Source organism: Hypomesus nipponensis, chromosome 18, assembly GCF_054491055.1.
Source record: "Hypomesus nipponensis isolate SF chromosome 18, ASM5449105v1, whole genome shotgun sequence".
NCBI classification, from domain to species: domain Eukaryota; kingdom Metazoa; phylum Chordata; class Actinopteri; order Osmeriformes; family Osmeridae; genus Hypomesus; species Hypomesus nipponensis.
The window spans coordinates 15,663,850-15,690,478 of NC_140378.1; the positions used below are offsets into that span (position 1 = coordinate 15,663,850).

Consider the following 26,629-nt stretch of genomic DNA (forward strand, 5'->3'; position numbering starts at 1 on the left):
ATTTCCTTTAACTTTATTTTCATTATTGTAGTGGATAAGGAAAGGTTCAAATGTGGATTTGTCAACTTGATAAATCAACATGACGGGTAAGCAATAATGTATTCCGTCACCTACCCACAATAAAACGGTTTCTGTCCACGCGCCTGCATGTGGATATAACAATGACTACTTAATCATGTCAAAAACATCCACAATAATTTGACAGGTGCTAGGTGATAAACTACTGATGCCTATTCCCTATTGTCACTATGGTCACGTAGCCTGTGCTGCGTTGTTAAAGTTACTGAGCTTTGAAGAACGGTAGCTACGGAATGAAAACCGAAAGGCTGAAATAGGGCAACTGCGTGCTTAAGCAAGGGGGAGGGGTAAAATACAAGTGACGTTCGCTTCGACAGATACCCTTTTAAAGCGGCGCGCGACTGCAGAGCTCGTTAATTGACAGAGCAGTGCATCTAGACAGCGGAACACTCGCGGTAGATCTATCTCGTCTACAGTATTTTTCCGTTTGAAAGCACCAAATGAAGAAGATGGTCTGATAACGGATTTTCAAGACTAAAACCACGAATGTAATTTTAGTACATTCAACATCGAGCGCGCGCAACGCCCGCTTAGGTTTTTTTCGTCTCGACACCCGTCTCCTCTTTGAGAGCTACGTTCCCATGCGATTCTTCAGACTCACATTTAAGTGTTTCGTGGATTGTTTTTGAAGGTGCTGTCCAATTCGGTGTTTTTCTTTTGTGAGATTGTCTCCCGAAATTGTATAATTTAATTTTATAATCCCTAAATTTATTTTTTAAAATCGATTCTGACCACCGTCTCATCGTTGCGTGTTCGATATTGCAAAGCGATAACTGAAATATCTTGTGACTTGAAACATAACCGTGATATAAAGGAAGGGCACGGACCAGACCCTATCTAAAGGGCTGTCCGAAGTGAATCAAAGGGACGATATTGGGTCCATAAAGGGAAAACGACCCAAACCAGTATAAGATTAAGAGAGAGTGGAAGGTTTTATCCGGGATTATTCTGAATCCTATTGACTGATCTTTTTACTGCTTTTCACCTCAGTGTTACCTGGACATTGAGGGTGTTTTGTTTACAAGTGCGTAATTGGGATGGAGAAATCTGCATACAGCACCGACAGCAGCGAAGTGAACGTGGTCCTGGGAGAGGAGAAAAAGGGTCATCTCATCCCGAACGGGAACGGACACCAAACTGGCGTAAATGGCAACCTCATTGGAAGCGGCGGTGCGGCCGTCGCTGCACCTGCCGCGATGGCGTCAGCAGCGAAGCCAGGGTATCCCGAACGAGAGACTTGGACCAGACAGATGGACTTTATCATGTCCTGCGTGGGCTTCGCAGTGGGTCTAGGGAACGTCTGGCGTTTCCCCTATCTCTGCTATAAGAACGGTGGAGGTGAGTTTCAGCATATGCCTACATATTCAGCGTTTCAAAAGTGACCCTCAACAACAGAACGAAATACAAATGTAACACAAGCAGTTCCCATTTGTAAATATGGATGAGTCAAATATCACGTCTTACTTGCGTAGCCGGTCCGTGTGACGGGAGTGTACCGTGCATATCAGAGAGGCTACGTCATATCATCCCCAGCGAAATATTATCAGTTTGCTGACATAAGCACATAGCCTTCCCTTAGTTTCTTTGTAGTATTAATCTAAAATATAGCTTACTCTTTGTAGTACCAACAGGTTATTGTAACGAATCAAACCTTCTCATTCATCCTCCGAAACAGCGCTGCAGTGTGTGTCCTTGGCTACGCTGTCAGGTCACCGCGCGCTTATGAATCTGCGATGACGCTGATTAGAGCTACGAGGGGGGCCCCTGTTCGTCGCCGTTGCGTTTGTTAACTGCAGCCTATGGTGAACCAACCTAATATATTATCCGTATATGATCTTAATCTATCCAAGAGACTACATTTTGTGCAACGTAAACATCAATGCGCACTATTCCAAGTTGGGACAATGACCCAGCTTTAATATACAAAATGGATGACATGGATTTGTCCTTTAACCGTTAGTCTAACACACATAAAGTGCGTTAAACACCAGGTAAAGGGATCGATACTTTCAGTGGCCCAGTAGACTGCCGCCACAGTCAGGTACCACCCACCTGCCAACCCTCTCCTGGGCAGCAGCCTTGTCTCCTTCGGTCACAGTGAATGAATGAATGAATTACTTTCTCATTTAACTAAAGACACAACATCCCCTAGAATGATTAACTATGTCTGTTTGAAAGAGAATGGATTCATTCAAAAATCGATTCATTATAATTTATGCCTAGACTTACATTGATGAAGAATGTGACAACTATATATTGGACACTAACTCTTCCTTAGATGATGTCTTAACTGAAAGATTAGTTGGAGGGTAATATACATTTAAACTTGACCAAGATGATAGTCGCTACTGCATAGCCCAAACCCTCACTGTAATATAAAACATTTCAGCATATGGACAAGATAAGTTAAGACAACATACCAGAGAAACCGGGAGAAATCCTGCCCTTACAATGTTTAGAGTACAGTTTAAAACCTCCAGTAGATGATAACATGATTACATTCCTGCTGTCTCACTGCTGGCCTAGCCTCCTGCTGGGCGTCTGTGTGTTGTCATTGCGCTAGGGTTTCTGTTAGCCTAATATCTAACAGGGAAACCAGTCCAGGAGAGTGTTTAGATAATAGACAGTGGAGATGGAGGGTCTGCGCTAGCCAGGGACCCAGCGTGGTGTGGGGCAGGAGGGCAAGGCAACCAGCCGGTGGGAAGGAGGAGAGAGAAACATCCCTCCTGGAAACACAAAGGGACCCCCGTCTCCACACTGACAGGGGAAGAAAGGAGAGACAGAGGAGAGGACTGTGGTTGATCTCTTAAACTTTTCTTCTGTAATACTTGTTTTAGCCCCGGGGGGTGGTGCCAGGTCTGTCTGAAGCCTGTGACTGGGTTCTAGCTGTTGAAGCCGGTGCTTTTCTGGATGAGTGGCTAGCTCCCTGGAGACCTGTCCGGGGTACTGCCACATCCAGATCCAGTCTGTCCCGGTTTCAAATGTCTGGGTCGCACAGGAACAGGAAGAATCATGGCCATGGCACACTTGAACAGAGACTGATAGAGATGCGTTCACACACACACACACACACACACACACACACACACACAACTGCACACAGACACCTAGACTGACTGAAATACTCAAAACCAACTAACAGACACTGCCTCAAATTCCTGAATCTCATTGTTTTGGTTGAATCTTATCACTTAAACATTGCTGGTATGGTCGCTTAACTTTGTTCAAACAAATTACCCATGCAGAGTATTGACATTCAGTTTCCTCTCAAAGCAAGGTTAATGTTTTCCTCAGTGCAACTATCTGAGTGTTTTTATGACATTTATGACAAGGTCACCCGTGGAGTCAATCCTATCTGTGTTTTGCCCGCAATCATAGTGCTTTGTCTACTCAGGTCAAGTCCATATGAAAAGGTTTCTCTGTAGACTCAGAGTTTTTTACAAAGACGATTACTGTGTGCATCTAGTTCAAGTAGCACAACCCCTCTATCTTATCTCTCAACCCCCGTATCTCAGCTCCCAAGACACCTCCCCAGTTTTTCTGACCTTCTATCTCCAGCTTACCTTGTATGCCCCAGCCTCTAACCTCACAGCCCATTTGAATCCCCTTTCCTTCTCTGTGGCCTCTCACTGCTGTCCTTTTAGTTCTCCAGCTATGGTCATTGCCCCATCCTTCCAGCCCCATTCTCCAGCCTCGAGCCCTCCCTCCGCCCCCATCTTCAAACCTCCTGTCTAACTAGATTTATGAGTTCTGCAGTGTGCCTGCCAGCCTGCTACTGCCGCGTTGTGTGTGACTGTCTGTCCTTGGCAGACTGTCTGCAGTGAGACTATGTGTCCTTGCTGGGACTGCTCGGGAGTCCAGCTTTTAAGCCATGTTCCCCTGCTCAGCCCCCTAGTCAGCAGTAATACCCTGTTGGACCAAGCAGCAGACCATCCCACAGTGATTATCATCACAGCCACAAGCTTATTTTTTCATCTTTCTGAGATGAGCCGAGTTGTGTGTGTCTGTCATATCAGAGTACACTTAGGATTCAGAACGGAGTGTCCTTGGGCAGTTGACCATCATCATCTTAGTAATGAAGAACTGCAGTGAGGTCAAGGGATCTTTTGCAAAATATTTGTCAACATCCAGCCATCAGACACAAATCCTAAACACACATGTAGATGACCTATGACCGCATTATCACTTTGCTCTAATCATGTGCAGCCAGTTGTTTTGGAATCAGATAAGGTTACAGTTTGAATGTTATAAAAACATTGTTGTTCTTGCAGTGTAAACACTGGTATTTATTTGCCACAAATACACAATAACTTCATCACTTGGAGTACAAATATTAGGAGAACAAATATTACATTGTAAATGTGTAAATTAACATGATGATATCATAAATGTCATCATCAATTCCACAAGGAGTTCTACAGACCATGTCAATGAGATTATGTATGCCGTGATGCTGTTTGCTTTGGTAGACTGTTATTCAAATCCTTATAGTTTGCACCTCAAACATGAAAAGTGTCCATAGAGACAAATAGGGCCTCTATCCAGATAGGGCTTCTAGCCTGCAGCCATGTTATGTGGTCAGAGTGGTGCATGGTGGGCGTGTGAACGATCAGTGGTGGCGACGTGCATATCGCGAGCTGGCTGTGTGCCCCTGCTGACATCACCCCATCCCACGTGGACCAGCGATTAAGAAGAGCGTCTGTTAATCTCTTAATCCCCATCCTGACTGCCCTGGTACCAGGGAGCTACAGCAACGTTCCAGCCTCGGCTAACTAGCTTCCCTTAGCTGGTTTACAATATGTCTGAAAAAGGGTAGAGCCTAGCGCCATGCTAACTAGGTAGCTTTTGTGTGTCTGCTATCTTTGTGGAGAACTTTGCATGACAGTGCTGTACTAATGAAATCAGAGTATAGATTGAGATGCATGTTTGCCAACCAATCAGGTTTGAGTCTCAAATCAGATGGTTCATCAAAGTGGGGTTGTTAATCTGTAGATTTGTTTCTGAGGCATTTCAATGTTTAATCTAAATGAGTGAGCTGTTCTTTGCCAGCTTGTTAACGCAGAAACTGTGCCAGAAACAGCATGGCTACAGACATGATCTCCAGTCGTTCCAGTTGAGGCTCCAGTTACAACACACATCACCCAAGGCTTCTGTGGTCTGCTGTACTATACACTGGCCCTAGGTTTACCAACACAGGAAAATAATGTATGTGTGTGACCTACAGGACTACCAGTAAACCACACCAACACAACACCTCGTGTTACAGCCTCCTTCTGAGCCATGTGCTCTCTGATCTGACCTGATATTCACTGTACATCAGGGTTAGGGAATAAGGATTACATCATGGCACATATTTTGGATGAATGTATTACTGGTTTTGCATTATTGGTTTTTATTACCCCCACAGGGCTATTGTACAGGCAAATGTTTGCTAGTTGTTTCATCTGTGTGTGTGTGTGTGTGATGTGTGTGATGTGTGTGTCTGTTCCCCTGGAATTCTTCCCTCTCATTGTTACCAATCAGAACTTTCAATTACCCAGATTAAACTGGTCTTGATTCAATCATGCACCCATACAGAGTACTTGTGATTGCGTGAATGGGTGAGGGAGAGACGTTAGCAGAAGAAAAGCACGTCATGTTGTGAGACTTTTCCCACAGTCACGGCGGTAGATAAATCCTACTGGACCAGACGGCGACCTAGCTACGCACTAGAGACCATTTTTTGTGCGGATATTAGGGGGGAGGGGAAGGTTACTTATACCATGTCAAAACAAGCTCAGTAAGCCAATCAACTTCCGAACCAGCTTTGACAGAGAAGCTGCCTGCTTATAGAAGGGTCGACCCGGCCTAGCGAGGATGATGAGGATGATGGTGAAGATGTGTTCACCTGCCGTGTAATGAGATGCCGTGGCTGCAGGGGCACTTCTGGACTCTCACGTCTGAGCTAACCCGGTCAGGCCTCCAAACATGTCTTAGTCCAAATTAGCAGGCTTAGCATGGGCCTGCTGGTACAGCTATGGATGGCTCAGCTGGGCCAAGTTCTGCACAGCTATAAGTGAATTTAGGCCTATATGCTATTTACTCCTATACGCTGAGTAATCCAACCAAATAAGGATGCATTTTCAGTACAAGAAGAGGAAGTCAAATTTGACGAGTTAGCTGCCAGGCATTGAGATGCCTGCACTGGCTGTAATGCAGTCAAGCCCGTGTTGTACATGTGTTAGCTGCATTACAGCACACAGCCACATGACATTAGCTAGTGCAGGGGAGGAACAAGCTGCTGCTGGAGGCTAATGGAGATTAATAGAAGTAGACCAACTCTCTGTCTTCTGCCACCTCTCTCTTCTCCTTCCCTAGTCAGGTGTTTCTGAGGAAGGAAGGGGGGGGGGGGCTCAGTGCTCCTGGTGGGAGTCACGACACGCAATGCTACATTATGTTGCTACTCCATCTGCGACACAGCGCCTATGACTCACTTCCACTACGTCACTGTGACAATCGCTGTGTCCGCCTCTACTGCTGCGCATGCGAGTGTACATCGACATGTGCGTGTGTGTGTGCGTGTGAACGGTGTCTGCCTTTGTGTTTGCGTGTGTGTGTGTATTATCCCCGTTGACTGCCGGTGCTATAGCGCACGCTTTGTTTGCAAATTAGTCTCCTCTTTACCCCGGCAGCCCACTCTGAGCCAGCAAGACGGCACATAGTAGAGATGCCTGAGCTGTGAATGAACAGACGAGAGAGAGAGAGAGAGAGAGAGAGAGAGAGAGAGAGAGAGAGAGAGAGAGAGAGAGAGAGAGAGAGAGAGAGAGAGAGAGAGAGAGAGAGAGAGAGAGAGAGAGAGAGAGAGAGAGAGAGAGAGAGAGAGAGAGAGAGAGAGAGAGAGAGAGAGAGAGAGAGAGAGAGAGAGAGAGAGAGAGAGAGACGCTGTCTATTCATCTTTTTTATGGAATGTGAATTCCTCCATTCACATCACACAGTGTGTCGTGACACCGCTTGCGTAGTGTCCCCATTCTGACTGGAGCTGTCACACAGCCTGTAGCCTTGCAACTGCTCTCGAACTAACCAAAAGGCTTTATTATGTGTAAATAGGATCAACTCTGCAGTGCTCTCAGTATGTGTTTACTGTAACACTTTGATATCTGCAGCATGTCTGCATTCTCTGTCGCTGTGGGTTGTTTCAGTTACTTCTCTGCTGTGGTGATTCACCCAAGCTAATTCTGAGGGCTATGTCAAGTCGCCTCTTCTTCTCTCCTTCTGGTTTTTTTCCAGTCGGGCAGAAAGAAATTGGCTGGTCCCTCTTGCCTGCAGAGCCTGCGTTACGCAACGGGTGACGCTTTTTATAGCTCGGCTCACAGCCCGCCCTCCCTTCGCTCCTCATCAGCCAATCAGAGAGCCTCTAGGTAGGCGATGACATCATAGCTTCATTCAGTGCGGGTCATTGTTCAATGGAGATAATCTACGCCGGGCGAGTAGAACCCTGAGCAACCCAGCCCCTGTCTTTCTTCCCACCCCCTGAATTTGACCCCTCCTCCCTCCTCCTCTCTCTGTACCTCCCTCCTTCTCTCTCTGCTCTCTCTGTTCCTCCCTCATCCTCTCCCCACCCTGGTCCGGCTAAGCTGCTGCCACGGCTCTTGTGAAGTCATCAAGACATATCACTGCTGATGGTTTCCCTCCCTCCCTCGTTCCCTCCCTCCCACGTTCCCTGTCATTCATCTCTGCTTCCCTCCACCTCCCATCCTCTATCTCTATCCCAGACCCCTGTCTGCCAGCACAGCCAGCAGTGGCACTGTGGCACCCTACCATGCAGGAAGGGAGGGAAGGAAGGAGGAGAAGAAAGAGAAGGCATACTGTGGGCATGCACACCCACGTTCTCTGACACAAAATGGATTCCTGTTTCCAATTTTCATTCCAGGCAGGGCTGTGTGTGGGTATGGTTGCGTCTGTGTATGCTCGCTCTGTGCTCCTGCCAGCTCATCCCTGATCACACACACAGCAGCCCATTACATAAGGCCGATGTAGCTTTGCGCTAACCAGACCCCACACAGGCAGGCCATCTTTATGGGCAGTGAGAAACCATGGGAAGAATGTTAATCATTCTTTAAACTAATGTTGATGGATGGATAGGATAATAGAATCTGATAGGTGTCCGTTAACGCCACCACTGGAGCGGAAATGTTCCAGTACATATTGTATGTGCATCACTCACAAAAGGATTAGCTATTCTACTTGGAGACAGACATAGTGTTCATCCTGTTCTCTACTTGATGTGCACTTTACAATGGACTAAACAGTGTATAGCATTATCTATGTGGTACTGTACTTAATGGGGTATCTCTCTCTCTCTCTCTCTCTCTCTCTGTCTGTCTCTGTCTCTGTCTCTGTCTCTGTCTCTGTCTCTGTCTCTGTCTCTGTCTCTCTCTGTCTCTCTCTCTCTCTTTCTCTCTCTCTCTCTCTCTCTCTCTCTCTCTCTCTCTCTCTCCCCATTCTCCAGGAGTATTCTTGATCCCCTACATGCTGATAGTGATCGTGGGGGGTATTCCTATCTTCTTCCTGGAGATCGCTCTGGGACAATTCATGAAGGCAGGCAGCATCAATGTGTGGAACATTGCACCATTGTTTAAAGGTACAATTCCTCTGTGATAAACCACACCACAATACATATGTTACACTCCACCACAACAGGCTTTACAGTACAGTACTGGGAGTCAGGTGGCTGTGCGGTTAGGGAATCGGGCTAGTAATCAGAAGGTCGCTGGTTCGATTCCCGGCCATGCCAAATGAAGTTGTGTCCATGGGCAAGGTACTTCACCCTACTTGCCTCGGGGCGAATGTCCCTGTACTTACTGTAAGTCGCTCTGGATAAGAGCGTCTGCTAAATGACTAAATGTAAATGTACTCCTTCCTATATCAGCAAAACACATTTAGGTGTTTCTAGCTGTTGATTGTTTGTTTATGTCCCCCCAGGCCTGGGCTATGCCTCCATGGTGATTGTGTTCTTTTGTAACACCTACTACATCATGGTGCTGGCTTGGGGCTTCTACTACTTCATCAAGTCCTTCAGCTCCACGCTGCCCTGGTCCACCTGCGACAACCCCTGGAACTCGGAGAGCTGCGTCGAGTTCTACCGCTGCGACACCAACGGCTCGCTTGGCAACATCACGCATGGCAACACCACACACGGCAACATGACCTGCGAGGAGCTGGCCAACGGTCGCTCGTCCATTATCGAGTTCTGGGAGTGAGTCTCTAATGTGCTACTTTGGTTCTGTATGTCAGTGCTTTAAAGAGTTAAGATTCCTCAAGACACATTATGCACATTTACAATAGATATCTGGTTCTAGGTTGGTAGCTCGGCCTGCTCTCAGTTAGATGGGCTATGAGATCTGACCTGGACTGGATTGTATGTTGCACTTTGAAAGGTTTTAATGCATTTTTTTAAGTATTTAACCCATCAAATAGCGACATTTTGGGGAGTTTGTTGCCTTATTTTGCGTGTTCTTTTTTAGCTGCGACCAGCAGCTTTATAGTTAGCTTTGTTGAAGTTATTGCAATTGTCATGTAATTTCCGGCAAGTGTTAAATTATAGATATCATTTTATGGAATAACTACCAATGTGATGAAGTGTCATTAAACATTAAGAAGCAGTCTCATTGGAGGGCTTAGTTATGAAGACGTAAGCCCAGCCATAAGTCCCCAATTAGGCCTTTGTTGAGGACTTCTCAACAGGTGTAAACACTGTTTATGTCATATGTACTCTCACTTGTTTGATGGCCTGATCCACAATCAGACCTGTTGTTCATTGGTGTCATAGGAGTCCTGGCTACGTTACGTCAACAACAGAAAACTCAATGTGATATTTCCTGTTTTTGAAATCAAATCAGGGCTATGGATGCTGTGAAATAACATTGTTCAGTCTAAAGCAGGGATTTAAGACCACTGGGATTACAAGCTAATTGCTTTAACAAAGCACATTTGTCAGTTCAACTTGGAAGTCATTAGAAATCCAGTCGTGACTAGAGAACAAATTGCACTAATTGTTCTCTAGCATACCTATGTGAGCACTTGTGTGTGCCGCTTGGGTGTGCGTGTGGTTGTTGGTGTGTGTGCATGCACCCTGTGTGTGTTTGAGCTGTGCTATAAGGAGCAGGGTGACGATGCTCCTTAACGGCTCTATTCAGGCAGCAGTGCTCTCTGTGGTCATGTGTGAGGAGACGGCAGGCCGAGTCCTCGTGGCTAAGCCGTCCATGTGACTCCCCTCTGTATGACTGGGAAGCTCTGTGTTCCAGGATGACATTTAGGAGGGCCAGGGTACACTGTCATGGTAGCAGTGACACAGGAGGGAAGGGGAGGTGAAGGGGAGCTGGAAAGGGCAAGGAAGGACCGGGGAGGACAAGTTAGGACCAGGGAGGTGGAGGACGGGATGAGCAGGTAGAGCACGGGAGGGCTGGGATAGGTTTCTCACGCCTCCTGTCTTCTAAACCTCCCATGCCCCCCCCCCCCCCCTCCTTTTGACCTCCAGAAATAAGGTGTTGAACATCTCAGAGGGGCTGGACCACCCTGGATCGATTAACTGGGAGATGTTGCTGTGCCTGATGGCTGTGTGGGTGATGGTCTACTTCTGTGTTTGGAAGGGAGTCAAGTCCACTGGCAAGGTAACCACATCCTCTCTCCGCCGTTTCATTTGTGTGTCTGTCAAGTCCTGAGGAGGTGTCCTGTGGAGTTCATATGTAGCATTGGCTCATTGATCTGCTTGGTTGTGCTACCAGTCACAGATCAGCTGATTTATCAGTCTCTCACTGTCTCTAGGGATCAGTAAGTCACTGCTAGCTCCTAACTGACCCCCTGCACCACACTTATTCATCTCCTAATGCACCTGCACAGGGAGGGGGATGGTGGAATCAATAAGGATAAATATAGACCGTATTTAGAGGGCAGGGATGTAGGGAGCCAGATAGGGATGTTAAAGCAGTTTGCTAGGAAGATTGACTGAAAACGCTAGCTATAGTAGGGCAATATGCCTGATACAGCTAGTTATAGAATGGTAGTATGGCTAATATAGCTAGCCAGTCAGCATTCATAGCTCAAATACTGCAGATTAGAACTGAAGGTTTTGTATCACTTCAGTATCTATGGGGAGATATTAGGGAGTGTATTTGTGGTCAAAGTCACATGGTCTGTGGCCTCACAGTCATGAGTGAATGAGAGGGTGATGACTTCTCTTTAACCTTGTGTAGCGATTCACACACACAAACACACACACACACACACAGCGTCTCATCTCCCGCTGTCACGTGCAGCCTGAAAATGATGAGGGAGAGTGTTGCTGTAGCAACGTCAAAAGAGTGGGGGGGTGGGGTTGTGGCCTGTCACATGCGTAGCTGCGATTGGTGGAGGAGGGTTAGGTTGTCTGCAGTGGGACGTGACTGGCTCCCTGTTCATACTTCAGTGCTCCGTGATTCCTGCCAGGTCACCATCAGCTCTGATTCATAGGTGGCACTAAGAACATCAACTGATAGCCTTGTAGTGTGAGACGCTGTGTGTGTGTGTGTCTTTGTGTGTGTGAATCGCTACACAAGGTTAAAGAGAAGTCATCACCCTCTCATTCACTCATGACTGTGAGGCCACAGACCATGTGACTTTGATCACAAATACACTCCCTAATATCTCCCCATAGATACTGAAGCGATACAAAACCTTCAGTTCTAATCTTATTTGATATCACCATTTTATCATTCCAGTAAAGTTACACAATAATGTTTGAAGGGTCAAAGAGGGCTCCAGAATGATATAAAAGGCTGTTTGAACATGTCTCTTTTCTCTGTAACACTGTGTTGAGGAGAGGAGGAGTGTCGTTCGGTTAAGAATGAGGTTGATGGATAGGAGGAAAGAGCTTTAGGGGAGTCTAAGTCGGAAAAGTTTCCCACATATGTGTATTAGTCAGACAGACCTCTTCCTTAGAATCAACTGCCGTTACCGGTGACAGCAGGTCAGCAAGCAGGTTCATAATCCATTGTGGTTAACCTGCTGTGATTACGTTTAATAACCCTGGGCTTCATGTGACTGTGTAGGAGCCAAAGGTCGAACTGTTTGAAGTGTTTCACTGATTAGATAAAGACAAACAGGAAAGGAGCAAAGGCAGGCAGGAGAGCTGGCAAGCAGGCAGGTCCTTGAGAACAAAGATTGGCACTAGTGCCAGGGATGATTTATATATATATATATACTTATATACTTTTTACTCAAATCTGACTGTAGTTTTAGGATGTATGACATCTTCCTGAAATATAAATGCTCCAAGTGTTCCAATGGTTCCAAGAGTTCTGTATTCCTCATGTCTCTCCAGATTGTTTACTTCACAGCTACTTTTCCTTACGTGGTTCTCATCATCTTGCTGGTGAGGGGCGTGACCCTGCCCGGCGCCTACGATGGCATCATGTACTACATCAAACCTGATTGGTCCAAACTGGGCGAGGCGCAGGTGAGAATTGGTTCTGTCTTTTCATTTGTGGCCAGACCTTACTGTGTTGACCCTTATCTAGTTGGGGTGTGTTAAAATGAACAACAACAAAAAATGTCAGTCCTTCCTGTTCTCTCCCCACAGGTGTGGATCGATGCTGGCACACAGATCTTCTTCTCTTACGCTATTGGTCTGGGCGCTCTCACCGCCTTGGGCAGCTACAACAGATTCAACAATGACTGCTACAAGTAAGACATGGACACGGATGACTCCATGCTAACGCTAATCTTTAGTATCTCGCTCTGGTCTGTGCCCATACAATGATCTGTGGTTGATTGCTCTGGTCTGTTGCAGGGATGCCTTCATGCTGGCTCTGATTAACAGTGGCACCAGCTTCTTCGCTGGCTTCGTGGTGTTCTCCATCCTGGGCTTCATGGCTAAAGAGCAAGGAGTGGATATCTCCCAAGTGGCAGAAACAGGTACAGACACTAGCACGTGTGTACACACAAACACACACACTCACAGTTTACACATGTTGTTTTACTTATGACATGCTTTTGTTGCCAACTTAATGAAAGGGACTTTCAAATATTGTGAAATGATGAAATAATGTTTACCAAGGACATGTGATGTGAAATGTTTTTTAATCAAATTTGATTTATTTATCTATTATATTCAATGTAAAAACTGTTTACATGAATTGTGTATGTACTTGTACTGCTTCACAACTGTTAATGTATTGCCTTTACTAGGAAACAGGTGCTATAGAGTTGGAGTGTGTGTTGGTGATGCAGAGTGTGTGTGTGTGTGTGTGTGTGTGTGTGTGCGTGTGTGAGTGTGTGAGTGAGTGGCAGCGGGTGTGTATGTGTATTTGTGCGTGCACGTCTGGGTGTATGCATGTGTGAGTGTGTTCAAGAATGTATGTTTATGTGAGTGTGTGAGTGTGTGTGAGAGAGAGTGTGTGTGTGTGTGTGTGAGCGAGAGAGAGAGAGAGAGAGAGAGAGAAAATGTATGTAGGTGTGTGTTACATGTAATCTATGTGTACTGTATATGTGTGTGTGTGTGTGTGTCTCTGTCTGGACAACTATTCAAAACTAAACTGTGTGTATGTGTTTGTGAGTGCGTGGCACGGAATGACTAGTCTATAGTGGTGATTTGTCTCTAACATTTTTGTTTGATGAGTGTGTGTCTGCGTGGGTGTTAACTAATATGGGAGCTCTGGTTACCCACAGTAACCCACACTAACTAATGGGTGGTGCTATTTCTGGGTGGTCAAGCCCTTGACAGCTGGTCAGTTAGTCCAGTTCTGTCTAGTCCATGGTAGCTGTGTCCCAGAGGCAGGAGAACAGGGGCATGTGTGTGCCGCACAGCTCTTCCACATGGCATGTCTCACTCTTCCTGCATGTCAGCCTAACCCACACACTCACTCCTCCATCATTCTGAGAGCGCTGACACTGAGGACAACAGTGGTTTGGTTAGTTACAGTTGCTAGGATGATCCAGGTTTTTTCTTATTCTGCATTCAAACTCCAACTCTGTACTTCGTCTGAGGATCTCTTTTTCAAGAACAACTAATAAATCAAATCAAATAAACGTTTGAATATTCAATTTATCAATCAGTAATGCAATCAACACAACTTAATTTATGCAGCAAAAGGTAACACATTTCAATATGGATTAAATGATCTAGTATGTCTGGTATTAACAGACTACTCCTTCCAGATCCCTTCAAAATGAACCAGGTAGATATCCCAAAACATTACCCCCCCCCCCCCATGAAAATTATTTAGTTATAAGTCAACATGACTGTAATGATCAACTACTTGACTTACTACAAATATGGTACTCCAATACCAGATACTAGAACAGTATACAACTTCTTGATGAACCATGGCAACAGGAGTGGGATAAGGCCTACTGATAATACTTCAGAGTTTGGATGGAACTTACCTGAAAGTGCAGCAGGAGTGTTGAGTCAGTTATTCTACATCTACTACCCTAATATTCTATGCATCATCAATCAATTATTCAATTTGGCTCAGAAGAAGACATACTGTTCAGCAGACCTGGGTCTCAATACTAGCTTAGAAAGATTTCACTTACTTGTTTGTGCTTGATTATTCTTGTCTGCAGCACAATGCTGTAAGAAATATGAACCCCTCCCATCTGTGGACCCAGACAGACTCCAGCCAACACTCAAGCATTTGACCTCGACCGAGGTATTAGCGTACAGAATGTACAGTGATACCGCTTACCCAGAGAGGCAAACAAAGGTCGCTCAACTGTGCAATGCATTGGCCCTGATTGGTCCTGCAGTCATCCCTGGTGCACTTCAGTCTATAGCAACGCTGTTGTACGTATTTGTACATCCTCTACATCCATTGGCATGGTAACCGCATCAGCACCACAGGGCTAGGCTGCTGCAGGGGGGTTGCTATGAGGACTTAGCAGCTTGGTGGGAGGCCGATGTATGAAAGAGCGGCCACAATGACAACTCTCGTGCTGCCCTCCATAAAGCAATGTGACATTAGTGAACAGAGACCCAGACGGACCCCTCCTTGTCACAGCTTTGGGCCAAGCCCATTTCCTTCAGAATGGGTCTCCAATGTCCTGCTAGTAGGTTCCAATAATACTTCCCTCAGTGAGTGAGGTAGAGAATTGGAGGGGAGGGAGAGATGGGTCAAATAAGGCTGGAGGAAGGCAACGACAGGGTGAGATGGGTCTGTAGAAACAGGAAGAGAAATGTAGAGAGAAGAGACGGAGGGGAGATAGAGAGCCTGTGGTAGAGAGGAACACGAGAGGAGGGAAAGAAAAAAGCTTGAGAGGGTGAGAGGAAAGGAGGAGGGGGGGGGGTCAGAGGGAAAGAGGTGGCAGTGGGTTGGGTTTGACTCGAGGACGTGGATGGTTGGACCCTCATTACAACTCAACTTCTACTACACTGGTACTCTGCATGTGTGCAGTCCCTGTGTGTGATTGTGTGTGTGCGATTGGTGCGTGTGTGTGAGTGTGTGTGTTTGGCGTGCGTTTGTGCTAAAGATTGAGTGCAGAAGTGTTGGATATGTGTGTGTATGCAGTTTGAGTTTGTGAGAGAGAAAGCGAGGGAGTTAAGCCTGCGTGTGTGTGTATTGAGTGAGTGAGTGGGTGTGTGTGGGTGTGTGTCTGTTCAGGTACATGAATGACTCATGGTTAGATGTGTTTGCTTCAGCGTTAGTCTTCTCGTTAGACATTTTTGCCAGTTGTACAATCGTGAGGAAGAGAAAACAAGTCCCCTTATCATGAATCCTCTTTTAACAGGGTTTACATTGATTTTACTCAGTCCCATCTCTATCTGACTTGTGATTGACATCATATCTCTATATATCTATATTTTCGATTTATTTAAGTATTAATTTAAGGATTATTTAACCAGGATCTTTGCCTCTTGAGATGAGCTCATCTCGCTTTCAAGAGGCCTCCTGGAGCAGACCCCTGCAGAAGGTAAACACCTGTTCCCTAACGACAGCATCACACCTTTAATCCTGCTGCCAGCACCAATCAGAACCAGGGACTGCACTCTAGCACCAATCAGCATCCAGAGACTGCATCTCCGGCACCGCCCAGCCGAAGACAGGGCTAGAGAAGGCAACCAATCCACTACAATCAGCGGACAGACAGTTGACGAATCGTAGACCAGCTCCCAACCCCTAACCATACTAAACTCAGATATGGTAAAACAAAATTAATGGTTAGAACTAACTCAGTTGGGTAATGGTGTGTACACACACTCACTCACACACACTCACACACACAAGTCAAAACTATTTGTAGGTAGACGCTGCAAACACATCGGTAGCCTTTTTGAAAACCTTATTTCTGTTTCAAGTCATTTTTTGGGGTTTTCTGTGTATGAACTTTGCAGTCATTGTCATGACTATCTGTAGTTGAGACAATCTGGCTGTCATTCACCTCCCTCAGTCATCAGGTTTCCAATGTCGAACATGGTCTTTTATGAAGACACGCATGCATACACACACACAGTCAAACAAGCACACGAACATCACACAACAAACATAACATAAACCCAGACCATTGACATTCTCATACATGCATAGCAGAGCATAGCAGAGCTTTGCAGAGCTTTGCAGAGCATAGCATAGCATAGCATAGCATAGCAGAGCAGAGCATAGCAGAGCATAGCAGAGCAGAGCAGAGCAGAGCAGAGCAGAGCAGAGCATAGCAGAGCATAGCAGAGCATAGCAGAGCATAGCAGAGTATAGTATACAACCATACAGTACATATACTCTTTGTGTAATACGCAGCATGCATACATATATTCATCATCAAGGGTTAGCGCCTGTCAACCTACCATGCTCAAGAGCAACTTCAGACTTAAGTGGCGATGCTGTCCTCACCACCCAGTCCAGCAAAGCCACAGATAAATAACCTGCTGTTTGGAAGATTTGCTTCATAGACTACACAGTAGTGTCATAGTTTCTAGTGAAACGATGTATGTATTTTTGGGCGGCATTAGTCATTCAATAAATCCGTGGAGAGTGATAGAGCTGTCAAGCTACACAAGTTTAAATATTTAACTTTATTTAAACTTGGTTGGTAACACTAAATGCTATAGTTTGCATGTTGCTGGTTGTGTGACGCATATACACGCACCCCATCTAAGTGAATGTAACTGTAGCTCTCACTAACAACAGTAGTCATCTAGACAGCCTTAATAGAGAATTTTAAAGCATGAGTAGTGTGGGTTTTTAAGGAAGTACCATACTAACATTACTACCTAGTCTAAAATAAAGGCTAGACATAAAGGGCTTTATATACAGTAGTACTTACATTAGACACAAAACCTTCAGACTGCATCCTACACGACATTGCTGTACTGAAACATTAACAACTAACACTTAACAACAAGCTTTGCGTTGATGATACCGTCCAAACACAAAGTTTACTGAGACAGAATAGAAGACTGCAGACAGGACACAGTCAAACACCTTAGCACACTGGCACCTCACGAAGGTGCCTCTTTCTCTCTCTCTCTCCTCTTTGCGCCTCTCTTTTTCTCTTCCCCTCCTTTGTTCTCTCTCCTTCCTCACCTTTGCTGTCCTCCTCTCCTCATGTACTATCACTTTCTTTTCTTTCTCTCTCTAGTTCTTTCTTTTCATTTCACTCTTGTCCATTCCCCCTCTCTACTCCCCCCCCCCCCCCCACCCCACTGTGCTGGAGAGCGTGTGTTTTGTGCATCTGTGTGTGTGTGTGCGTGTGTCTGGTGGAGGGCCTGGTGTGACCTTGCTGCAGAGCTGAGAGTCTGATGCCAGTCTGTGCCCCCTCCCCGCAGGTCCAGGCCTGGCCTTCATAGCCTACCCCAAGGCCGTGTCCTTGATGCCTGTGGCGCCCGTCTGGGCGGCTCTGTTCTTCTTCATGCTGCTTCTGCTGGGACTCGACAGCCAGGTACGCACAGCACCCACCTGTCGTACGCAGCCTGGAACACGCACTCCTCACTCACTGCTCCCATACTGAACATCAGACAAACCCATGTGCCCTCATTTATAGAGTGAATTCGGGGAATTACATTTTTACCTTGATACGTTTAGTCATGTAAGGACTTACAATGAAGGAGGATGTAGCACTTAGTCCAACTCCCCTCTCTCTCACACACTCCCTCTCATTTTCTCTCTCGATTTCCCCTCTCTCTTTTTCTCTCTCTGTTTCTCTCCAGTTTGTTGGTGTGGAGGGTTTTGTAACAGGCATTCTGGATCTGTTTCCGGGAAAGGATTACATGCGCTGGCGACGTGAAATCGCCGTGGCAATCTGCTGTTTATTATGCTTCATCATAGATCTCTCCATGGTTACACAGGTGAGTTCTTTCATTGGACAATACCAGATCAACAGCTGGGACCTAATGCCTGTTTGTGGGTCCATCATTGTGAAGCATCATTTCTGATGTGTTCTGGTGTTCTTGCGTGCCCTGCAGGGGGGGATGTACGTCTTCCAGCTGTTTGACTACTACTCAGCCAGTGGGATGACCCTGCTGTGGCAGGCATTCTGGGAATGCATAATTGTCGCCTGGGTCTATGGTAAGACATCACCGCCTTTACCTGCCCGAACACTTAAAGCTTCTTAAGAAGCTACAGTTTACATCTGAAAAGGGACTCTTTTGGTGTCATCGTTTTGCTGTGATTCAACATCAAGGTATCTCTGTCGTGTTAGAAGGCTTGGTTTGTTGTTGAGTGACATTATGGTGTTTTCCAGGTGCTGACCGCTTTATGGATGACATAGCTCGTATGATTGGCTACCGGCCTTTCCCCTATATGAAGTGGTGCTGGTCATTTATCACTCCATGTGTTTGCATGGTAAGACCTGCACAGTGGCACACCGCTACACGCCAACAAATGTGTTAAAACGTTTCATCATCGTTATCGACAGTATCATTCTCACAGTACCACTGTGTCTACATCTGTCTTTCCCAGGGAATCTTCTTGTTCCACCTGGTGAACTACAAACCTCTAACCTACAACAATGTGTATGTGTATCCATGGTGGGGCGAGGTGATTGGCTGGTGCATGGCCCTGTCTTCCATGCTGTGCATCCCTGTCAGCGTGCTCTACAAGCTCTTCAGGGCCAAGGGCTCCTTCCAAGAGGTACGGGACATAGGACCAACAGAGGGAGGGCATTGACAGAGACAGACCGAGAGAATGTGGCCCCTCATTGTGATTTGTCTTTTGACTGCAAGTTTGTTTTGTCCTCCGCTGCAGCGCTGGATCCACCTGACCAAGCCGGTGTGGGGCGCTCACCAACTGGAATACATGGCGCCTGACACAGACATCAAGAGCTTGACCTCCCTCTCTCCCGGCACCGAGGAGAATAAGGTCATCATCTTCGAGAGTGTGATGTAGAACACACTGGGCTGATGATGTAGACCACGGATGACAAACAACCACCTCCTCCTGTTCCCACAGCGACGTGTAGCACCAGCCACCACGTGACCTTGACCTGTGACCTTGGGTCACAAGCGAAAAAAAAACCTTTGACAAATCTATTTGGAAAATCCAATGTTCTTATTGAAACAAATTCAAATCTAATTTGAGAACTTATTGACGTCAGAGGTCAGGCTTGTCTATCTTGGGTGTTGGTTATCAATGTCCTGCAGTGTTTTAAGATAGAGACCCGGTGCCAGGCCATACTGGGATGGTGTTTGTATTTGGGTGGGGGGGTGGGGGTTGGTCTGAGTGTGTATAGGCCCATGTGCCAGGGTGAATTTACACCCTTTGAATATGATCCGCAGAATTCCCTTCCGCTTACTTCCCAACTGAATGGAATGTCATGAACTAACACATTACAAATGGGTACACACACACCCAAGCACACACACACAGACAAGATTAGAAGAGAGCCAATGAGCCTTGTTATTGGGACTTAACCTACATTTTTAACACCTCTTATCCGAGAACATGAATGAAGCACTTTATTTCCTTGAAGTTACATGACATGTTTTCATTAAAATCCAATAAAAAAAATACTATCATCACTATCATCACTCACCATGTATCACATTGTGTATTACTACTGTAATTTGACTAAATTGACACATTGTCAGTAACATACCTGTCCTATATGATACATAAAGTAACCTTGTTACTTTCAGGCCCCTTATACAACTAGTTGCCAAATTACCAAACCCCTATCAGTGTAATGTGTGGTTCATGTCATGCCCAGTATATAGCTGTATACACTGTTGTGTATGTACATATATATGGCTGTGCATAGGTTGATTGAAGTGCCAAATGGAATGTTCTTAACTATCTCTGGTTGATGTCAGGCAGAGTGGCTACAGTTGCCATATTCACTTCACAGAGACTTAAACTGTTTATGGATCCACATATTATTATCCACATATAGTTTAGTCTCTGACTCTACCTTCAGTATCTCTGTTTGCCTGACTCTGTCCCAAATGCTCTGTGTCCTCTGTTGAAACGCTGGATATCTGGACTCTCCAGGGTGATGCTAGACGATGCCATGTTGTGGCAGCGGTTGTTGTCCTTGTCCTGGATGTAGATGTCTGTCTTCCTCATAGGGACAGACAGACAGAAAGACAACTTCACAGATCACCAGCAGCAGCAGAAAGGCTGCTGTCCTGTCTGTTCCTGATCCATATTACGTTATGGATGTTTCTAAATAAGAATGACCGGTCCATCTCACTTTTTCTTTACTTTCAAGTACATTTACATGTATTCATTTAGCAGACACTTTTTTATCCAAAGCAACTTCCAGGAGAGAGCTTTACAAAAGTGCATAGGTCACTGATAGTAGATAGCAAGGAAGCAATGGATCCTAGACCAGAGAGGATAAGAAAAGGAGATGTGTAGCCTGGAGCAGGATTTAATCCTCAGTCTCTATGGAGTTATATTGTGTAAATGTATGTAGAAACCAAAGCCTAATAGTTGAAGTCTCTCACCTCTATCTCTGAACAGCTGGGAGACTGGTGGCTTTCCAACCGGAGGTCCCAGGATAGTTTGCTTGCTTCTCAATGAGACACAGATGTAGCTCGAGGCGCAGTTGGTGTGCTGTAGTCTGGTCTCTACATAAAATTTGCCACACTCGAATGGTTTCCTATTCATGTATCAGCCGTCCGTGCTCCCAGACAGCCTCAGCTTGCAGGAGAGGTCAGTTCTCTCCCAGAAGATGCTGGCCTTGTTAGTAGACATTGCTAGAAGCAACTGTCATCTCAATTGTGAATGCTCAGACAGAGAGAACATTAGTCACTCTGAGGCCATTACTAACAGCACTGCAGTGGCAACCCATTTCCAAACACAGCAAGTATTACAATTATGATTTATAACAGACAAACTAACAGTGTTTCTGCTGCCGCTGTTCAGACAGAGGATTCTTCGATGCCAAACCATGCCTTATGTTGTTTGTCTTAAATCTAGAGCCCGTTAGGTCTCATCATACCAGCCAAATGCTCAGATGCTCAGAGGGACAGTTCTGGGGGCCAGCCACAGGGAATTCTGCTAACCATTAACATATGAGAAAAACATCCAATCAATGTGGAAATGGGTGAAAATTATTATTTTTTAAACGTCAAAGAAAATAATTTCGGGAATGTAAAATCTATAAAACGACATTTGCACATTGTTGTAAAATAAACTTGCTAGCACTTTTAATCGTGTTAGAAGAACGATTTTTGTTTTGTTTTACATATTGTAAAATGAATCAGAGATTTATTTTGTGAAGGCTTTTATTTTGCTTATACATACAGTATAACACATATATATATTGAATATCCTTGTGTGTTATATATACATAAAAAAAACTTTTCATGCAGTATATAATTTTGATGAGGGAGATTTCATATGGGAAGGGCATGTGTCACTGTGTCGCTGCGATGCAGTGCAGGGCAAGCTTGTGAGGGATAACTGGAGGTATATTCGGGGTTAATACACAGAAAGGGAATTATTTTGATTTCAAATATCAAGTGCTCAAGTATTAGATTAATGTCTTAGATTACCTGTGTGTGTTTACATAATAAATGTTTTCCCCTCAGACCACCCAGTGCTCAGAAAATCTGGAATAATTATTTTCAGAAAATACATTTTTTGATAAGTCTAAAAAAAACTTTGAGAAGTTGATTATAAATCACAGGACATACATGATGAGTTTGTAGAGGCCAGTAAAACTGACATTTAGAGGATATTTGATTCTATAGTTATTAGAATGTTTTTTATAGTTTGCCTAGCATCAGACCCTCAAAACAAGATGTTAATTTAATCTCTTTCTCATCTTCCCCAATGCCTGATACCTCAGATGTCAACATTAGTCATGGTTTTGATACTGAAACTTGGATACAGACATAACATTTGATCCCCTTTGTTCTAGAACTATGTCTGCCTGTACAACTGTTGATAGTCAGATTAGAGTGAGATACTACACCTGGTGGCAAGATAAACAGTTTAAAAGTGCCACTCTGAAAATTGTCTTTGGACCCGAAGTTAAGCACCAGGACCCAAAACACTGTTTATAGGATGTTTTTTATAGTCAGACATTTTGAGTTGAAGATATTTATGTCATTGATTCTAGCCTGGGTTGGTCTAAAGGTGAAAAATGTTAACTGTAGTAATTAAACGTAGGAAAAAAACTAAATGAAAATGTACATTACCAAAATCATATGTATGGTGTCATCTTTTGCGCTCTGCCAAATTATTCTTGACAGTATCTTTACTCCAAGAGATGAATATACTGTTTGACAGAGGGAAACCAGCGTAACCTAGTAAACAAAATCTGTATCTGAATGTATTGATCACCTTTAAATTGATGGTGTTTTTACAAATAAAACATTATTAAAATCTTGAAAACATATATTCTGTGCAAATACTGACCAACTAACCTGGTCACAATACAATTTTACTATACCCATGCAGTGCAAATAAACACAACTTGAATGTTTTAGTCAAATGTGAACCAGCTAAGTAGATTGCAAGTTAACTAACAATTCACAGTTTAGGGACTTGTTTATTCTCAAGAAACTCTTTAAGATTATCTTGATTATTGGTTACTAATTAGCAGTTTAAATCAACATAAGGGACAACTGCAGGTAAACGGATTGCTTTGGAAAAGGATACTGTCCAGAAAATATATAATACCACTGTTAACTTCATCTAACTTTTATCATTGTGCTTTGTGTCACGTGAGATGTAACTGCAGTCTTCCATTCTTGATTCTAGAATAGAGATAAAAATAAACATATGGTTCTATGATTCTTAACAACTTTGACTGTAGAAACATGTTGATTGCCAGTGTTCATTCAGTGTTGACCCTCACGCTGTCTGAAGGGCTTCATGCTAACTAAGACCACTGTGATCCTGTGCTAAAACTACCCACTCACTCCACATCAAGTAACAAATGGCAATAAAACTAACTTCATGTTGAAACCTTGCTTTCGTCTTTATTTTCGTTTCCTATGTGGATGCATGTCTGTTCAGAAGACATATCCCAGCTGGCCTTGTCTCCCATTCAGCTGAGCCAGGGAGGAGAAGGGAGGAGGCTCAGGGAGGAGGAGGGAGGAGGAGGGAGGAGGAGGGAGGACGCTCAGGAAGGAGGAGGGAGGAGGAGGGAGGACGCTCAGGGAGGAGGAGGGAGGAGGAGGGAGGACGCTCAGGGAGGAGGAGGGAGGAGGCTCAGGGAGGAGGAGGGAGGAGGAGGGAGGACGCTCAGGAAGGAGGAGGGAGGAGGAGGGAGGACGCTCAGGGAGGAGGAGGAAGGAGGCTCAGGGAGGAGGAGGGAGGACGCTCAGGGAGGAGGAGGGAGCAGGCTCGGGGAGGAGGAGGGAGCAGGCTCGGGGAGGAGGAGGGAGCAGGCTCGGGGAGGAGGGTCATGTGGGGGATAGGAGAAGCAGCTCCAACCAGTTTTTGATGGTAAATGCTGGTTAGTAGCGGCTGGACCGTGCAGCTGCCATATTACTGTAAGCTGGGGCTTCATGGCCATGAAGTTAGGATCTATGTTTAGACAGCCGCCTCCCAGCAGCTCACAGACTATTTCTGTAGTCAGCAGCCGCCTTGCTTGGCGTTCAGGTCCCCCACTGGCCCCTCCTCTACCTCAACCCAACAGCCCTCCGCTCCCTCTCTCCTCTCCCTCATCCAAGCTCTGCACCTTCTCCTTACACCTTCATCACTCGTCCTAGGCTCAACATCCCTCCTTTCCTGCCCCTCTCCTCTCTTTATTACTCCACCCCGCACAACACCATCCTCTCCCTAACCCTGCCCCTTCTCCCTGCCCCGTAAACCAACACCCATCCAGCCGTCTCCATCCTCTACCTTTCCCCGCCATATCTCCTTTCTTTTTCTTACAGCATTTTGGTTTGAACACCCAACATTGTATCTGATGGTGTGGACTGGGTCTCAGTGTGTGATTAGGCTATTGTTCAGCAGCCTGCTGATAGGCTGATAAGTTAACTGCAAGGCTCTGATTCAAGCCTAATCTCTATGATTATCAAATGGGTCAACAAGTAAAGGAATAAAACCTTTACCACTTTAAAAAGTGGCTTGTTAGTGCTTGTTTAAAGGGACATGCCACTCCTAAATAACGTAGAACTCACACTCCCACAAAGTGGTGTCACCAGGGAGGAATTACACTGATAAGGGCTGATAGTGTTTTCCAAAACACACCTTTTTACAAAATGTTTTTGTTCAATTTGTGCAATCTGACCATACTATATTGCGTAATGGTTCCCTCTGGGTGGGGCCTCCTACAAAGGAAACACATATTCCATGCTATGGAGACTATATTGTGAAACACACAAACAATGTTCATGATCTGAAGACATAAACCCACCACTTATGGTGATGTTTTTATCATTTTAATCCTTACATTTACTTTAATCATTTAGCAGACTCTCTTATCCAAAACGACTTACAGTAAGTACAGGGGTATTCTCCCCTGAGGCAAGTAGGGTGAAGTGCCTTGCCCAAGGACACAATGCCAGTTTGCATATCTATTTGCTCTGTAAGGCTGGGTGTCAATCTGCCCCCACCTCTCATATGCTAAAGTCTGGAGTTTCTGGACGGAGTCTCTACTTGATGGCTCTCACACCCCATTGTGTAAAGATGTGGTCTGATTGGTTATTCTTGTGTATAAAGGGAATTGTTCTGTGGATTCTTCATCTCCTGAGACCTCCTGCTCAGCTCTGGCTTGTCCTTGTAGGCTAATTATTCCTTCTTCTTCCTCACATCTTGCTTTCTATCTCTGGTTTACAATAAGTAATTCTATTTGTATTGGCATTATTTGGTTTATTCTAATACACTGTTCAGTTTCCCATCTTCCTTTAAACCATAGAGAATCAGTTTTGGTTGTTTGGCCAATATTACCCTCTACAGCTCCAACCCAAGTTGTAACCAACTAGATTCAAAAAATTAACCTGCTATGTTCTATTAGACTCAGATATGCTAGATGATAGGAAGGTAGCTCTCCGGGAACAGGGTTGGAGGCCTTTCATAACATTAATCAAATCGGGTTCAATAGCCTGTCATTCCTGTGGTTGAAACACCCTGCTGATTCACGAAGAAACTTCTAGAGCCTGACGGCACTTCTCATCATTCATCTTTATGTGATTAATGGTCAGCAATAACAGTGTGACAAAAGTGTACAACATAATAACAGTAACAACACAATAACAACATAATCACAGTGTAATAATAGTGTAATAACATAATTACAGTGTAACAAGTGTCTTCACAATGTCATAACATAATAGTGTAATGACAGTGTAACAACAGTGCAGAGATGGCAAAAGTACACACATTCTTCACTCAAGTAGAATTTTAAATGTTTAAATGTTTAAAATGACTCTGGTAAAAGGTACTAGTAGAAGTACTGACTACAATTTTTTTGCTCAACTTAAAGTAAAGAAGTAGTGACATATATTTAAGTAAAAAGTAGCCATTACTGCTACCTGTTTTAGTGTCACGCTGGTAACTGGACCTAACATATTATTGCAAAATTACACTATAGACATGCAGCTCATTCGCTAGGAATCATTTTTAACGCTGACAAATTCAAACATCCCCCTCATATTTGGGTGATCAGTAGTGTCTCTATTCTCAGTCATGTCTACATTGTTAACTCCCTCTGTCTCCTCCATAACGTTAGCCATTCTTCTTGTACCTTCTGCCTTGCTCCATGGTAGCTTCGTAGACAAGCTTAAGTTTGTTGTGCGTGATAGCCAGGGGAAGAAAAAAAACACACAATGACGAGAAATAATATTGATCATGTCACCAAATACAGATTAAAACTAAAGTAACAAGTCTGTTTTGAAAATGTAAAAAGTAGAAAGTACAGATATTTGTGTAAAATCTTTAAGGACTGAAAGTAGACAAATAAATTGTGAAGTAAAGTACTGATACCAGAAAAATATACTTAGTACAGTTACAAAGTATTTTTTACTAGTACATTACTTCCCATTTCTAATTCTACGAATTAGCACTGCTCCATCTTGCATGATGTTTTTTTGTACAATTTATTTTTGTGCCTGTGGCCCAGTTCTGAGAGAAAACTTCATCCTGAAGTCACAACTTTATTTAGAAAAACAGGAAGGACAGTTTACAATTAAAAGGCTTTGTTG

The 26,629-nt window shown here is 44.6% G+C and overlaps 1 protein-coding gene across 2 annotated transcripts; it reads left to right on the top strand.

Annotated features, from left to right (window-relative positions):
- Positions 1-451: 451 nt before the first annotated feature.
- slc6a8 (solute carrier family 6 member 8) lies at positions 452-23,444 on the top strand. Of its 2 annotated transcripts, XM_084680925.1 has the most exons (14): positions 452-709; positions 1,069-1,416; positions 8,567-8,698; positions 9,040-9,313; positions 10,595-10,727; positions 12,416-12,550; positions 12,674-12,777; positions 12,884-13,008; positions 17,855-17,967; positions 18,236-18,373; positions 18,491-18,593; positions 18,769-18,869; positions 18,987-19,157; positions 19,272-23,444. In XM_084680925.1, exons 2-14 carry the CDS (start codon positions 1,116-1,118, stop codon positions 19,410-19,412), a joined length of 1,971 nt encoding a protein of 656 aa, XP_084537051.1. In that variant the 5' UTR covers positions 452-709; positions 1,069-1,115; the 3' UTR covers positions 19,413-23,444. The 2 variants fall into 2 exon arrangements, with proteins under 2 accessions (XP_084537051.1, XP_084537050.1); XM_084680924.1 differs by having other exon boundaries at positions 452-1,416.
- Positions 23,445-26,629: the final 3,185 nt, after the last annotated feature.